Genomic DNA, 14,115 nt, shown 5'->3' with positions numbered 1-14,115 from the left:
ATATTGACCAACAAAGCTATCTGTGCTTGTAGCATGTCAGGTGGGCTTGATCCTAACCATAGTTTTGCTGCTTAAAAACATATCCATTAGTGTTCCTGCGTCTCTCATTGCAACACTGTCTGCTTTTGCATGGCACAATGGGAAGACTGGGAAGAAGACAGGGCAAGAAGAGAGGAAGAAATGGCCCAAGGGAAACAAGAAATGGCTGGGCCAAAATAAATCGTTCCTACTCATCACTCCATAAAGTTTTGCTAACACTATGACTAGGCTTGCCAGACATAGCCCCAGAAAAGTGGAACTTTTCCACTTTTGGTAGGGGATAAAAGAGATTTGAATAGGTACTAAAGCACCTACTCAAGCCTAGTACTATTTCTTTATAGACAGTAACTCACTCATTTAATCACCTTAAAAAAACCTTTTGAGGCAGAATCTCAATTGACCTCAAATGTATCTTTTTTTTTTTTTTTTAGTTCTAACGAGTTGAATTCAACTTTCTAATTCAACTCAAAAAATAATTTATAATAATAGTACCTACTGTATGCCAGTCTCTGGAAATATAACAATGAACAAAGGCCATTAGAATCCCAGAGATTCTAATACACATTCAGGGTTGAGAAACACTGGTTGAAATTTAAGAGAAAATAACTTGATTGAAAGGATATTGCTGTTTCTCCAAAAAATTACCTTATTAAGGTTTCAAGTTTGTATTGCTTTTGCACTGTCATTAAGTCAAAAACATTGTTGAATCAAACCATTATAAGTTGGTGACTGTCTGTATATCCTATTTGTACTGTTTTTAAACCATTTGAACATAGGTGGTCTTTGTTTATTTTTTGGCTTTGATTTTTTTCACACTTCTACTTACTCTCTCCCTTCTCTTTCCCCCAATCTCTCTCATCCTATTGTTCTTCCTACAAAGGAACTTGGAAAATCGTGGGAAGAAGTTCAGTTGGAAGATGATCGGGAGTTGCTGGACCATCAGGAAGAGTAAGACTTGTTATTGCTGCTAATTAATTGCAATATTTCACGAGTAAGAAGACAATGCTTTAGTTTGGTTTAAATTATGAAGAGCGAACATAAAAAGAAAAAATATCTTCTCTGAGCCATGCATCCCTTCATGTAATGTGGCAAAAACTTGAATTTGAAATAACTTTGACATAAAAATTCCTCAAGACATTGTTATTCCAATTAAATTAAAGCTATTAATTGAACACACAAATAATGTGTAATTCAGAGAAAAATATATTCTGAAGTGCTTTGCATGCTGAGTTGGTGCTTAGACTTTGAAGTGATATGATCTTTGACCTCTCCGTGTTGCTGTCATTGGAATAGAGAATATAACTGCATTGAAGTTAATCCTGTTCTGTGTTCAGGCCATTGATGACTAACTTTAAACATTCTCAGCTTCTTTACTTGGAATTATAAGCTTGAGAAATGTTCTTTTCAACCTAAAATGATTCCTTATTTTTCATCTTCTTTTCAGTCAAAGCTTTTTGGCCTTTTTTCTCTTCAGGATTTTGAATTATTATTATTTTAATAGTGAAGTAAAACCCAAAGGTAGAGAGCTGCCATTTGTTGAATTTTCTTGATGCACAGAGAATCACACAGTCTTCCAGACTGAAATGAAAACATCTTTCCCATTAAGACATACTAGTTGGAATATTTAATGGGTGAATGTTGAAGTTTTAATGACATAAAAGGTTATAAATAGTAAGTCATGACCTGGGCCAGGAATGGCGACTCCCTCCTAGATGGATAGGATTAAGAAAAATGTTTCCTGTTTTCTAATAGGGAAGCTTCTATGTGAATTGGGTTAGGTCGATCTTGAGAGTCTTATCAGTGTTCGTTTCTGAGCTTGCCATGAGAAATTCTCTCATCTGAGTTTGCATGGGTGTTCCTAATCTCCACAGCCCTTCCCTACTGTCAGTTTTTGTGATTTGGGAATGATAAGAAGTTGACAGTATTTCAAAAAGTAAATGCAAGGAGCAGGGAAAGTGGTAAAAGGGATCCTGTATCTGTTTTGAGTACCCTATCTCCACCAGATTTAACGCTTGCCCAATTTAAAATGATCAGTATTTCCCTCATAAAAGAGACATGGGTTGCCTTTTTGAAATACACTATTTGTCATGCAGAAACACATTCCCAGCATCACACCTCACAGCGTGTGCACTCAGTGGCTGTGGTTAATGAGAGAGGGCATCGCATTTTCTGATATGTCTCCTTTGCAAATTAAACTTCATTGTCTCACGACAACATTCCTCTGACTCTAGACTGAGATAGCTATCCAGAAGAATGACAAATAGGAGAAAATGGAGTGGCACCTGTTCACTATTTATATTAATTTCATGGTGCTGCTTTGAATTTCAAAAGCTATATCAGAGATTCATAATATGATGTGACAGTCTTTACCAAAATGTCAGAGTTGAAAGAGATTGGCAGGGTTTCTTAGGAGGGAGACAGTAATACCAAGTCACTGTGTAGTATATTCTCTTAATGAAGGGAACCTCCATATTTTGTCTTTTCTTTTTTAATCCAGTGACTGGTCTGACTGGGAAGAACACCCTGCCTCTGCTGTCTGCTTATTTTGTGAAAAGCAAGCAGAAACAATTGAGAAATTGTATGTCCACATGGAGGTAAGATACCTGTATTTATTTGAATTTTGTTTTATTCTGACAGGAGAAAGTTGGTAATTGTTGTACCCTCATCTGCTTATATTTTAGTTTCTCAATCATTATTCCAAACAGAAGAGACAGGCCAGGGCTGTCAGGGAGAACCACAGCTCAGGGCAATTTAGTTGGTACAGTTGACTCGACCTGAGTGAGCTGTTAGTGTGAGATTTCTCAGACCACTGATGCCATCTCACCTTTGAGATGCTTACAAGATCATTCTAGCTCAGAAGGTGGAACAGGTTCTGAGTCTTTTTTCCAGTGCTTCTTGTGCTGGTGAATAGGAGAATAAAAAGGGAGAACATTGCCATTTACAAAGCCCCTGGAGGAATGGGAAAAAGGAGGGTGGGTAGAGAGGGTCTAGGGCATGATCCTACAGTTCCTTCAGGTACCAGGATTTGGAAAGAAGAAAATAGGGAACTTTCTAGTGTGCACTTTCCCTTCTGGATGCCATTTCTATGTTATAGTGAAGCTTGGAGCTAGCAGTTCTAGACCTTTTTCACCCCAGCAGACCTGAGAGAGGACACACACACTACACATCTGATCCTTAGCTACGACAAGGGCGATAGGGAACGGGAACATCTAATGATTCATGACAATATTGCAGCTTATGGGCAGAGGGGTGATTATAAGAGAAAAATATTACTGGACAATTCTGATATCTCTCCCTCTTCTTCCTGCAGCCACCTCTGCCCATAGTGGACTGTATTCTCCACTTTCATTCATTTTCACCTCATCCTCATTCAAAAATACTGTTCTTAGTTGAGTACAATAAGGACCTAGAAAGTGCTCAAAAGAACATAAGCATTTACCCCGATTTTAGTTTCTCTGAAACAGGTTCCCACTAGCATATGTGTATAATTTCCTGTGTTAGATTTAATTCATAATATCTTAATGTCTTTGTATTGAAAGTAGCCTTAGTATGCCTGTCCTATGTAGGGATTACCTTCTCAGCATCCTTGACAGGTGTCCTTAACCTCTGCTTGGTCACTTTCAGTGATAACATATCACAAATTCCTAATCATCCTGCATATGGTGCTACACTAAATGCCATCCCATTGAGTTAAATGACCTTTATCCTCTGTGAGATTGTAGGTTAAAACATTTACACAGAGAGACAATTGCAGGTGTCAAACAAGCAAAAAAATAAGTCTGCATTGTGAAAATCAAAAGTAAGTATGATGTATGGGAAGGCGTGACTGAAGAGAAACTTTCGGGTTTAAACAGAGTATTTGACAGCAAAAAATGAAAAGCAGAATTTGTAAAAATTACCTCTCTGCTTGTGGGGCAACGTACCTATATCCACAATTCTAGTCCAAAAGCATAGTACAATAGAACGTATCTTACCTATACTTTTATCCCACCGCAGAATGCATACATAGACTTCTACATTTTTAAAAGGCTGCAAAAATGCATACATTGTAAATTGTAAAAACTATAGATATAAACTATGAGCAATTACAATGTTGTTGTTTGAGATGGAGTCTCACTGTGTCACCCCCGCAGGAGTGCAGTGGCATGATTTCAGCTCACTGCAAACTGCCTGCTGGGTTCGAGCGATTCTCGTGCCTCCATCTTCTGAGTAGCTGGGATTATAGGCACCCGCCACCATCCCTGGCTAATTTTTGTGTTTTTAGTAGAGACGAGGTTTTGTCATGTTGGCCAGGCTGGTCTTGAACTCCTGGCCTCAGGTAATCTGCCTGCCTCGGTCTCCCAAAATGCTGGGATTATGGGCATAAGCCACCACACCCGACCTAATTATAATATTTTAACTGATTGACATGACTTGTTTGGACTATGCTTTAAAAAGAAGTTGGGTATGGAAGGAAGTAGTTAGAAGACTTCCAAAGCAGAAGACGCCAAACTCAGACTGAGTTTCTAAACTACTCGAACTCCTGTGAATAAGCTGTTTATAACTTCAGCCTGAAAGATTAAATAATTCATATGCTTACAGATGTACTCATTCCTTTTTTTAGGATGCACACAAATTTGATCTTCTCAAAATAAAGTCAGAACTTGGTAAGTTTGATTCAGAAGTTTTTTTCTGTGATGCTTCACTTTTTATAAACCAACCTGTAAACTATGCCTATGTTCTGTAGCTATGATAGGAGAGTGTACCACCAAAATATGTCTCTCTATAGGTAGTCTTGACAGAACGCTCTGTGAAGCAGTGATGCTCAACCGTAATAGTCAAATATGGTTTTTGATTTCATATACTCCTTCTTCTTCCTACATATATGAGTGCTTCATATGAAATATAAGTTAGTGGTTAATAATATATTATAAATTGGAGGGGGCTAGTAGTATATGGATTTTTATGTCAAACTAGAGTTCAGATTCCAGCTCCAGCACTTACTGGCTATATGATATTGGGCCTTAGGTCAGAAAAAATGTTATGAGGAGTGAATAATAGGCTAAACACCTACTGCACTGTTGGGCAGTATAGCTAGGATTGTTTGTTATAGGTGTACCCAGTTGTATCATTCTCAGTATCACAATAATAGAAGGATTTGGGGCATTAAGACATGAATAAAGTACTGACTTGCCAATAGATCTAAGATAGTAAAAAGCTCACTTGTCACATCTCAGCTCAGTCACTGCTCTCCTAGGTCATTGGATGTGTTACTTTGCTGCTTTTATAGACATGTATATACATAGTATATATAATTAGCCTAGTAGTCAAGAACATGGGCTTTGCTGCTGACAGCTATTTCTATGACCTTAGGCAATTTTCTAATATGTAATATAGGTATGATACTACCTATCTGATAGGGTTTTGTGAAGATTAAATATATTAATACATAGAAAATGATTAGAATAGTGCCTAGCCCATAAGCCCTATGTAAGTATGGGCTGTTATTATTTGATATATGTTATGATTTATAATTGCACTACCTCTTTAGGTTGGTTAATAAAGATAAGTGGCTCCTTTAAGAAATTATAACAGTGCAAAGAATGGGTCTGAGCAGTTGTCTGATGATTCTGTATTCTGTCGTTTTCAGGATTAAATTTCTATCAGCAAGTGAAACTGGTCAATTTTATTCGGAGGCAAGTTCACCAGTGCAGATGTTATGGCTGCCATGTGAAGTTCAAATCCAAAGCAGACTTAAGAACTCACATGGAAGAAACTAAACACACTTCACTTCTCCCTGATAGAAAGACGTGGGATCAACTGGAGTACGTACTGCAAAACCACATGTGCACTTCTTTGCTCCAACTCTTTTATGTTGTCCCTTAATTTAATATCTTTAAACTTACAGAAAAAAGGAATACATATTTATTATAAAAAGTATACATCAGTATAGTGTGGGGAAAAACATAAAAATCTTCAAAATGCTTATTTTTAAAATAATTCCCCTCTTGCAAATGAAACCAAGTATTTATCAGTATTTGTGGTGTGGAGATAGATACATGTGTAGAGAGGTGAAGTAGATACAGATTTTTAAATTATATTTTGTTAACAAAATATGGTAAATATTTTTCTATAGCCAGTATCCATCTGTTGTATCCTTTCTAATGGTTGCCAAATATCCCATTGTATGGATATAATCTGATCTGTTAGGTACCTAGGCTATAAGTATTAGGGTTGCCAGACTCCCTAGAAATAGGTTATACTTACAACCTATATAAGTAAAGTATAAATAATGTAAGTATCAATAATGATACAGAGAATATCTATATGTCTAAATTTTACCACACTTATCTAATTATTTCATTAAACTGAGCTCCTAGAAATAAAATTACCATGTCAGAGTTTGCACACTGCTAGGACTTTTGGTATATATTTTGTATACTGGCACTTTAAAAATGTTCAGCAGCTGGTCATTTGTTGTTGGATCCCCAAGTATCTACCTTTGCCAGAACCTTCTGGACTGGTTCCCAAGTATCCTTTGCCAGAACCTTCTGGACTGGTTCTCACATCATTCTGTATAACCTCAGTTGAGGGCTCCTATGAGAGGCTGTGGGTTTCTAGCTGCCCAGAGCTCCTTCTATTCTTTTTTTTTTTTTTTTTTTTTGAGACGGAGTTTCGCTCTTGTTACCCAGGCTGGAGTGCAATGGCGCGACCTCGGCTCACCGCAACCTCCGCCTCCTGGGTTCAGGCAATTCTCCTGCCTCAGCCTCCTGAGTAGCTGGGATTACAGGCACGCGCCACCATGCCCAGCTAATTTTTTTGTATTAGTAGAGACGGGGTTTCACAATGTTGACCAGGATGGTCTCGATCTCTCGACCTCGTGATCCACCCGCCTCGGCCTCCCAAAGTGCTGGGATTACAGGCTTGAGCCACCGCGCCCGGCCCCTTCTATTCTTAAAGACTGTTAAGTCAGGTCCCCCAGAACTTTAACCAGAATGTTCTAGTTTTTCTCCTTCAGAAAATCCTATACTTGTGAGGGTACCCTGTTCTTATAATCCTTATATAAATTAAAATCCTTAGTAGGATTCCAAAAGTAACTCCAAAGGGTGTTCCAAGAAGGAACCAGAATAACAAACTTTATAGTCCATAAATCTTTTCTTTTGTGATTACCTAGAAAGAAGGAACGAGTAATGATTAGGCTGGAAAACAAAACACAAGGGAGAACTTACTGTTCTCGAGTATTAAGAATTTGTTTTTGAAAAAATCACTATATTTAAACTTCGTTAACTTACAAGGAAGAACTAGAAATGACATCTTTCTCATTTCTTTGAGTAGAAATGAGAAAGATGTCATTTTTAGCTTCATATGAGGAGGTATATCCACCAACTAGAGCCACCCACTGCTGGGGTCGGCTGCCTTTGAAGATAGTGTGTTTCTTATCATGATAGATTATCAAGCAGCGGCTAAGTGGCCAGTAGGCAAGGATTTGGTAAGATTGATGTCAGCCAGTAAAAGTCAAAGTGAAAGCAAAATTGTCTTCAATATAGCCTTTGCAAAATGCTATGAAATTGTTGGCAAGGAAACCTAGCAAAATTATACTGAATGTGTACATTCAGCTGCCTGGACAGTGTATTAGTTTGGTAATTTAATACTATGTATCTGTGGTTGTTTTCAGGTATTATTTTCCAACCTATGAAAATGACACTCTCCTGTGTACACTGTCTGACAGTGAAAGTGACCTGACAGCTCAAGACCAAAATGAAGATGTTCCCATCATCAGTGAAGATACATCTAAACTGTATGCTTTGAAACAAAGCAGTATTTTGAACCAGTTGCTACTACGAGAGTGCTTGAAAAACTAGAAGAAACTACCACAGAAGCAATTTTTCATGTTTTTCTCCTATGAGACAGACATGAAAGAATAATTTAAATTTGAACATCAGCAAAGGATTAGTCCTTCATGAAATAAACTTTTCAAAAATGATTGTTGTTTTCAAAAAATAAAGTAGAAAAATGCACTTACTAAGAACTACATAAAAAATGAAGTAGGAAAATAAGATGAAGACTTTGTATTTTGGCTGCAAAGTTTTATTGTGTGATCATCTTAAGTGATCTCATTTCATTAAACTCATAATTATCCATAGAAGGATATGCCAATTACAAAGAAATGAAATGTTCAGATTATTTATAAACCTGATTTTTTCAATCAATAGTTTCAGTCTCCTCTCCAAGGATCTTCATCCAACAAGTTGCAAAATTTGAATATCCTTTTTGTACTATATTGGGAGAGCTGTAAATGTAGTGACCAAAAGAAAAGCCACAGAAGAAAGAAGAAATGGTCAAAGACCTGGGTAATATGCAAATTGGCCATTATATTAGAACAATCAAGAGCTGACTGTATTATCATTACTGCTTTCTGCCTAGCGTTGCCAGACTCCCTACAAATAGATACCAGGCCAGTTAATTTCACTTTTCCTTGCAATGTGTATATCACTGACAGATAAATACTTTTTTGAAAACATAACCATAATACCATTATAACACCTAAAAAAATTAACATTAACTTAATATTGTCTGTTTTCAGTTTTCCCCACTTGTCTCAAAATGTATGTTTATAATATTATCCATTTCATTATTCATAAATATTGTGTGCCTCCTGATAAAATGCACTGAGGACGGCAGAACATCACTTTTGTAGATTTATACCAAAAATGCATGACTTGTATATAATGAAGAAACAGCCAAATCCAAGTTTGAGGCTGGGCACGGTAGCTCATACCTGTTATCCCAGCACTTTTGGAAGCCACAGCGGGCGGATCACCTGATGTCAGGAGTTCAAGATCAGCCTGACCAACATGGCAAAACCCTGTCTCTACCAAAAATACACAGATTAGCCAAGGATGGTGTCATGCACCTATAGTCCCAGCTACTCAGGAGGCTGAAACACGAGAATCTCTTCAACCCAGTAGGCAAAGATTGCAGTGAGCCAAGGTCATGCCACTGCACTCCAGCCTGGGCAACAGAGCAAGACTCTGTCTCAAGAAAAGGAAAAAAAAAATCCAAGTTTGAAGGACATTCTACAAAATAATTGGCCTTTACTCTTCAAAAATCTTAAGATCATAAAAAAACAAAGACTGAAAAACTATTTCAGATTAAAGGTGGCTAAAGATAGCATAGCATGATCCTGGATTGGATGCTGGACCAAGAAAAAAAAAGTTTTTCCTTTGCTACAAAAGACATTAGCAGGATAATTGGCAAAATTAGAATAAGATCTGTAGTAAATATTATGTTATTCTTAATTTCCAAATTTTGATAACTGTACCGTGGTTATGTATGAGAATGTCTGTTTTCAGGAAATATTCATATACACTGAAGTATTTAGAGGTAAAGGAACATTTTGTTTGCTATTTACTTCCAAGAAACTAACATGAATATATAGAGAATAGTAAAGTAAACATGGCAAGATGTTAACATTTAGGGAATCTAGGTAAAAAGTATATGGAGATTCCTTGTACTATGGCAACTTTTCTGAAAGTCTGAAATTATTTCAAAATTAAAAGTTTTTTAAAATGTCTTTTTACAATTGGTTTGTTTAATCAGGTTCCAAGTGAGATCCATGCATTGCGTTTGGTTGATGTGGTTCTTAAGGGTCTTATACTCTTTAACAATTCACCCTTTTTTTTAAATGCCACTTATTTGTTAAAGCAATTGGATTATTTGTCTTACTTTCTGGATTTAGATGATTGTATCTTCTTTATATTGTTTAACAAGTTCCACTGTCATCCATTGTCTCTGTCCATTTCTGCTGCTATAACAGAACACCTGAGACTGGGGGAACTTATAAACAATTAGATTTTTTTCTCACAGTTCTGGAGGCTGGGAGGTCCATGGTCTTGGTTCAGTGTCCAGTGAGGGTGCAGTCTCTGCCTCCAAGATGACACCTTGAATATTGCATTCTCCAGAGGGGAAAAAGGCTGTGTCCTCATAGGATGAAAGGATGGAAAGACAAAAAGGCCTAGCTAGTTCCCTCCAGCCCTTTTATAAGGTCATTAACCCCAGCGATGAAGGCTCTGCCCTCTTGCCCTGATCACCCTCCTAAAGGCCCCACTTTCTAATACTGTTGCAGCAGGAATTAAGTTTCAACAGGAATTTTGGAGGGAACATCAAAACATTGAAATTATAACAAACACTTTTATAAGGTCATTAATCCCATCCATGAAGGCTGCCCTCATGGCCTAATCACCCTCCTGAGGGCCTTTCTGACCTTTCTTTACAATGGGTTCTTTTTTTTTTGAGATGGAGTCTCACTCTATCTCCCAGGCCTGAGTTCAACGGCACCATCTCGGCTCACTGCAACCTCCACTTCCCAGGCTCAAGAGATTCTCACCTCAGCCTCCTGAGTAGCTGGGACTGCAGGCACCCCCACCATGCCTGGCTAATTTTTGTAGTTTTAGTAGAGATGAGATTTCACCATGTTGCCAGGCTATTCTTGAACTTCTGACCTCAAGTGAGCCACTGTACCTGGGGCCCTACAGTGGATTCTTTATGCAGCATGTATGCTACAGAATGCTGGAGTCTGAGGCTTTGGTTTTCAATTATTAATGCTAGCCTGTGCAGGTGATGCCCCAAAACTCATCTTGGAGTCATATTGCCTATCCAGAGACTCAAGAGTCAACCTTCTCCCACCATGTGGTCCTAACTCAACTGGATTTGTAAATTACATAAACTCTGACCACAGCTCTAGATTTCTAACCCTCCCACTCTGCAGACACCATGGAAGGCTTTTATTGAAAACTAAACAAGTAAAGATGTAGGAGCCTGTATTATAACAAAAAATACCTAAGTTAAAGACACAATTAAGTTAAATGTTTTAAAACCAAAGATTAAAGGGCAATTAGTCTAGGCAATTAAACTGTGCCTAGAACAGTCTGTCTCTAGGTATCAGGTTTGTTCAGGACATCAAGGAATGTCTGAAGATGTTTTTAGAGTGTGCTTCAGCGTTAGGACAGGAGCAATGGAAGAATGAGAACACAATAAACTAAGAATAATTAAACTTGAGAAGGAGAAAGCTTTTTTGGAGGAAAAGTCAATAGAGAACAAGTCAAATAGATGGAAAAATGAAATTGAAGAACAGATCCACACATAAAAGAGAAAAGATGTACTTAGGGTTTAATTCATATTAGCAGTTGTTTGATTAAGTGGCTAGACATTTTCAGGTTTATTTGGAGACAGAAATGGCAACTTGGACCCAAAGAAATCTAACAAGAATGGAAGCAGAATTTCAGTGAACTGTACTGATTCCTAGAGGGACCAAGAATATAGGCCACTATTGGCAAAGGACTCTTTATGTAGCTCTAAGCTACGTAGTAGAGACTCCTTGGTAAGAACCACTGGGAACTACTCTTTAAAGACTGGGACAATGAAAGTCAGGACAATTTGAGAGGAAAGACCAGATGAAAGCAAAACAATTCAAGGAATTATTGGATGAATTTCCAGATGACACTATAATTATAGAAAGGAATACAAGAGCTTCTCGTGCCCCAAAGGAAACATGCCTGAGAAATTTTTAGAATTAAGAAAGAATTAAGGCAACGAGATGACAGGTAACAGAAGAAAGCCAGACAGGACAGTGATAAATGGAATCCAAGCTCAGATTAACTGTTAATCCAATCAGAAAGTGCATGCCAGTTAAGATTATTAAGAAAGTGAGAGTGGCCAAGATTTTTTTTTTTGGACGATGGTTGCTTTTGGCAGACCAAAACCTAGTGACTTATTTTTCACAGCTGAAGGCCCCATTAGATAAACCTAGAACCAAATGTTATATAAGCACATGTCTGGCCCAGAAAAGAGTGAAAGTTAAAAAAAAAAAAAAGACACCATCAGAAACTACAACTAGCATTAAACCTATTTACATTAGGGAAGGAAAGGGATCAACATAAAAAGTAAGTTATATTGTAACAAATTCAGCTATTCCTCCCTAAAAGGCCTAGAGAGAAACCAAGCACCAGGACACATCCACTACTGCTGAAAAAGAGCAGAAAGAAGTACTACTGGAAACTGGACAGATCGAAAGCAAGGGATGATAGTATGCTGAGGGCTCAGCAGAGGTGTCTGTCCTCACCAGGTCCCAGTGCAACTAATCTAGTCCAGTTGCCCACAATATCCATCCTCCTTTTCTTCAATAATTAATAAAGTGTTGTTGGGTGTAAAGCTGCCTAAAATGAAAACTACATTCCAGGTTCGGTTATCCTGAACTGCCATTCTTTTACAGCTCAGGGTACTCATGTGTCCAAATTGCAGCTAATGAGATATAAGCAGGAGGTCTCATATGACAGCTTCCAAGAGTCTTCCTTAAGATACTGGACACAAGCACCCTCTGCTTTGCTTTTCATCCCTTCCTACTACTGTAGCCTAGGATGTAGATAACTGTATATGGGGCATTGAGGTCAAAGTCATGCATAGTGAGATATCAATGTCAAAGGAATCTGGATCCCTGATACTGTGGAGGACTCTACAGCCCTGGAATGCTGAAATACACACTTGTGTGAAGGAAATAAGCTTCTACCTTCCCACAGTTATTTAAGGTTTTCTGTCATTCATAGCCGAACTTTATTCCAACCAATACACCTAGGAATTCAAGCTGCAGAAACATCAACAGCAGGTTTTGTTCAGGAATAGGCTGAGGATGTTTTCCAGCTGAAACATGAAGGAATGAATGGGAAACTATTCTTAGAAGCCAGCCTTCACAAGCCAAGGCAATTCCAAAGCACAAGGCAACAACAGGAGCCACTATGGCAAAGAACTGAGAAGTGAGCACACAGGAGAGTGTGGAAACCATGCCATCATTATCTAGAGTGCAAACTCCCTGGATCAGGGGATGTTGAAGAGAGATGGCTCAAGGGAAATACAGAATGGGAAAGAAAGGACTCAAAACAGACAGCATAACTGGGTTTGCCATCATTGCCTATTAATCAGCTTTGCAAGAATGCAAATGTCTCAAATGTCACCCTGAGAGAAATATCTGGATTCTTTCTCCAGGAATGGTGAAATATATTAATGTCTTCAGGAGGATTCCTCCCAATCAAGTTTAAGTTCAGAGTTCAAGGATTTCAGGTAATATGCAGATAGAGCAGCATCCTGGGGAATCCAAAATCAAGATACCACTAAGTCTCTGTTATGGAAAATGCAGGGCTCTGGGAGCATCATTTTGTCTTACTACTGAAGATCTTGGAATTGATTCATTTTCTTTTGTTTAATTTTGTTGGTGTTTACTGCTTTCATGATACTCTTAAAAGTGAGATATACCAGAAACTTGGTGTTTAACTTCAAGTTCCAAGATCAGAAGAAAGCCACACTAGCGATTCTAATGAGACACACTTCAGGCTGCTGGAAGAACCACAGTGCTATCCCGGCATCAAGAAGCCCTCTAGTTCGGAATGAGCAGAATCAGAAATTGAGAAGGATGAATTTTAGACTCTAATGTCTTCTAACTTTAACTCAGACAAGAGAATCCAATCTTTGTACTTTAATTTCCCCCTGAGAGATTTACAGTGGTCAAGATTGTAATTAAATTTGAAACATCAATATTTTACTAGAATGTTTTTTATTGAAGCAACTTTACATTGCCACATTATCTCTTTGCAGAACCTATACACTATTCTCATACACTATTCTGAACATGTTTAGACATAATTAGGAATGGAAAATAAAATTGGGAACTTTCAGTTGGGTTTCAGCATGGCCCTGGATTACTTCAATCAATGAATTGCCTTCTGAGACCAATAGCTACATTCTTCACTACCAGTCCTGGGAGAATACACAAAGAGTAGCTGCCATACGCGTGGGGGCAGTGGGAGCAGCCTGAAGGTGGGAGCAGCACTATCCGGATAGATCTCCTGCAAAGGAAATGGTCACACTCTTGGTTGGCCTTGAGCTTAGTGGGTAAGCCCAATGAACAAAGAGAAAAAAACCTGAGGAGTGTTGAAAAAGGGGAAACTCATTTTTCACAGTATTTTGCTTCTGCGAGAAAGGGAATCCATTACATAACATTCTTGTTTTCTTTCTGCTCCCTCTTTCACTGCTACAAACCAGAAGTGA

The 14,115-nt window shown here is 38.1% G+C and overlaps 1 protein-coding gene across 1 annotated transcript in view; it reads left to right on the top strand.

Moving 5' to 3' along the window:
- ZNF277 (zinc finger protein 277) overlaps positions 1 to 13,609 on the top strand; it is a 141,735-nt gene extending 128,126 nt beyond the window's left edge. Inside the window, exons 8-12 of the mRNA XM_012457014.2 lie at positions 920 to 987; positions 2,537 to 2,633; positions 4,643 to 4,685; positions 5,669 to 5,843; positions 7,694 to 13,609. Coding sequence (XP_012312437.2) covers positions 920 to 987; positions 2,537 to 2,633; positions 4,643 to 4,685; positions 5,669 to 5,843; positions 7,694 to 7,880 — 570 coding nt within the window. The 3' untranslated portion in view covers positions 7,881 to 13,609. The remainder of the gene's footprint in view (positions 1 to 919; positions 988 to 2,536; positions 2,634 to 4,642; positions 4,686 to 5,668; positions 5,844 to 7,693) is intronic.
- The last annotated feature ends 506 nt before the right edge of the window (positions 13,610 to 14,115 follow it).

Source organism: Aotus nancymaae, unplaced genomic scaffold (assembly GCF_030222135.1).
Source record: "Aotus nancymaae isolate 86718 unplaced genomic scaffold, 86718_ANA_hifiasm-v0.15.2.pri h1tg000002l, whole genome shotgun sequence".
NCBI lineage: Eukaryota > Metazoa > Chordata > Mammalia > Primates > Aotidae > Aotus > Aotus nancymaae.
Note: the sequence above shows the minus strand (reverse complement) of the source record. Positions and strands in the feature narration are given on the sequence as shown.